The sequence below is a fragment of the Cynara cardunculus genome, unplaced genomic scaffold (genome assembly GCF_001531365.2).
Source record: "Cynara cardunculus var. scolymus isolate 2C unplaced genomic scaffold, CcrdV1 Un_Scaffold_8851, whole genome shotgun sequence".
Classification (NCBI taxonomy): Eukaryota; Viridiplantae; Streptophyta; class Magnoliopsida; order Asterales; family Asteraceae; genus Cynara; species Cynara cardunculus.
Window position 1 is genome coordinate 8,540 of NW_020204506.1, and position 1,470 is coordinate 10,009.

Below are 1,470 nucleotides of genomic sequence, written 5' to 3' on the forward strand. Positions count from 1 at the left end.
AAGGGAAGATACGCGTGGTAGATGTCGGTTATCATGGGATATGGTTTGTAGGCCACTGGACTCTGGGGGTCTTTGAATTAAAAGACTCACCACTTGGAATCGGGCTTTACTTGCAAAACATGTGTGGGATATTGCTAGGAGACGGGATTCTATGTGGGTTCGTTGGATTTAAAATAATAATCTCCGCTCTTCGAATTTCTGGATGGTTCGTAAAAATTCTAATTGGTCTTGGGTTTTTCGTAAACTTCTAGACTTGCGGAGTCATTTGCGTCGGTTTCTTTTTTCTCAAATTGGTGATGGTCGGAACACGAATGCTTGGGAGGATGCTTGGTTATCTTGTGGTCCTCTATCCGCATTTATCTCTTACCGGTTTGTCCATTCTTGTGGGTTTTCTACCTTAACGACGGTTTGTGATCTTATTATAAGCTGGAATGGTAATTGGCCTGATGATTGGTGTCAACGGTTTGATATGCTCCAAAATTCTCCACTTCCTTTATTGACCTCTGATTGTGATAGAGTTCTTTGGGGAGATACTTATACGTTGTGTTCGGATTTTACAGTAGGTAAGGCTTGGGCTTCCTTGGAGGGTAATCATCCTGTGATCCCTTGGTCTAAATTGGTTTGGTTCTCGGGTCATATTCCGAAGCATGCTTTCTGTTTGTGGTTGGCTTGTCAGAGAAGGCTTCCGACTCAAGACCGCTTACATTGGAAGGATGAGCCCCCAGATATGGAGTGTTCACTTATGGTGGATATGATGGGTATGCCTTCAAGGTGGGAGCAGATTGTTCAAGTTATTTCGGATCCTAATATTCGTCCGAAACTGCTAAAGCAGAAACTTGCTGTGGCGGCTACTGTTTACTATATCTGGCAAGAACGTAATAGAAGACGTTTTGCTGCAACTAAGCGTACGGCTCAGGATGTTACTGCTGTTATTCAGGAGTCTATCTCCATTCGTGCAGATTGGTTGGCGAGTCGTCCTGTGGTTACTTATGGTTGACTTGAAGGCTTGTTTTTGGTTCTGGGAGGCGATGGTTTGGGTTACGCTTCTCTTTTTTTATCTTCTTTGGTTGTTTCTTTGTGTCTTATGGGCTTTGTTTATTTTGGCTTATTGTGGCTCGGTTGGGGTGTTTCTTTTGGCCTTGGGAATAGTTCTTGTAGGTTGCGGTCTTTTTGTTTTTGGTCTTGAGCCACACGCCTCCAACACCAATTGCATGCACCAAGAATGGTAGCAATGATGGGGAGGGGTCTCCAGCTCAATATTTTCAAGAGTTTAAACTCTAACACAAAATCATCATCTTCGAACTAACTCCAGAAGACAAATAATTTCCGATTCCAACGAGTTTACAAGATGAGAAATCCGATTTAAAGATACATGCAAGGTCTATCACCCGAAAATATGATTAGACCTCACATACAAAGATTCTCTCCTTCTTCTTAGAGATTAAAGAACATGTGTCACGGATTATCATC

The 1,470-nt window shown here is 42.5% G+C and overlaps 1 protein-coding gene across 1 annotated transcript; it reads left to right on the forward strand.

Moving 5' to 3' along the window:
- Positions 1–202: 202 nt before the first annotated feature.
- On the forward strand, positions 203–997 carry LOC112505175. Its single transcript, XM_025109121.1, has one exon. The coding sequence runs from the start codon at positions 203–205 to the stop codon at positions 995–997; it is 795 nt and encodes a 264-aa protein (XP_024964889.1).
- Positions 998–1,470: the final 473 nt, after the last annotated feature.

What these genes read in the sequence shown, in the direction of transcription:
- LOC112505175 (XM_025109121.1), top strand. Translation starts at nt 203, where the DNA reads ATGGTTCGTAAAAATTCTAATTGGTCTTGGGTTTTTCGTAAACTTCTA.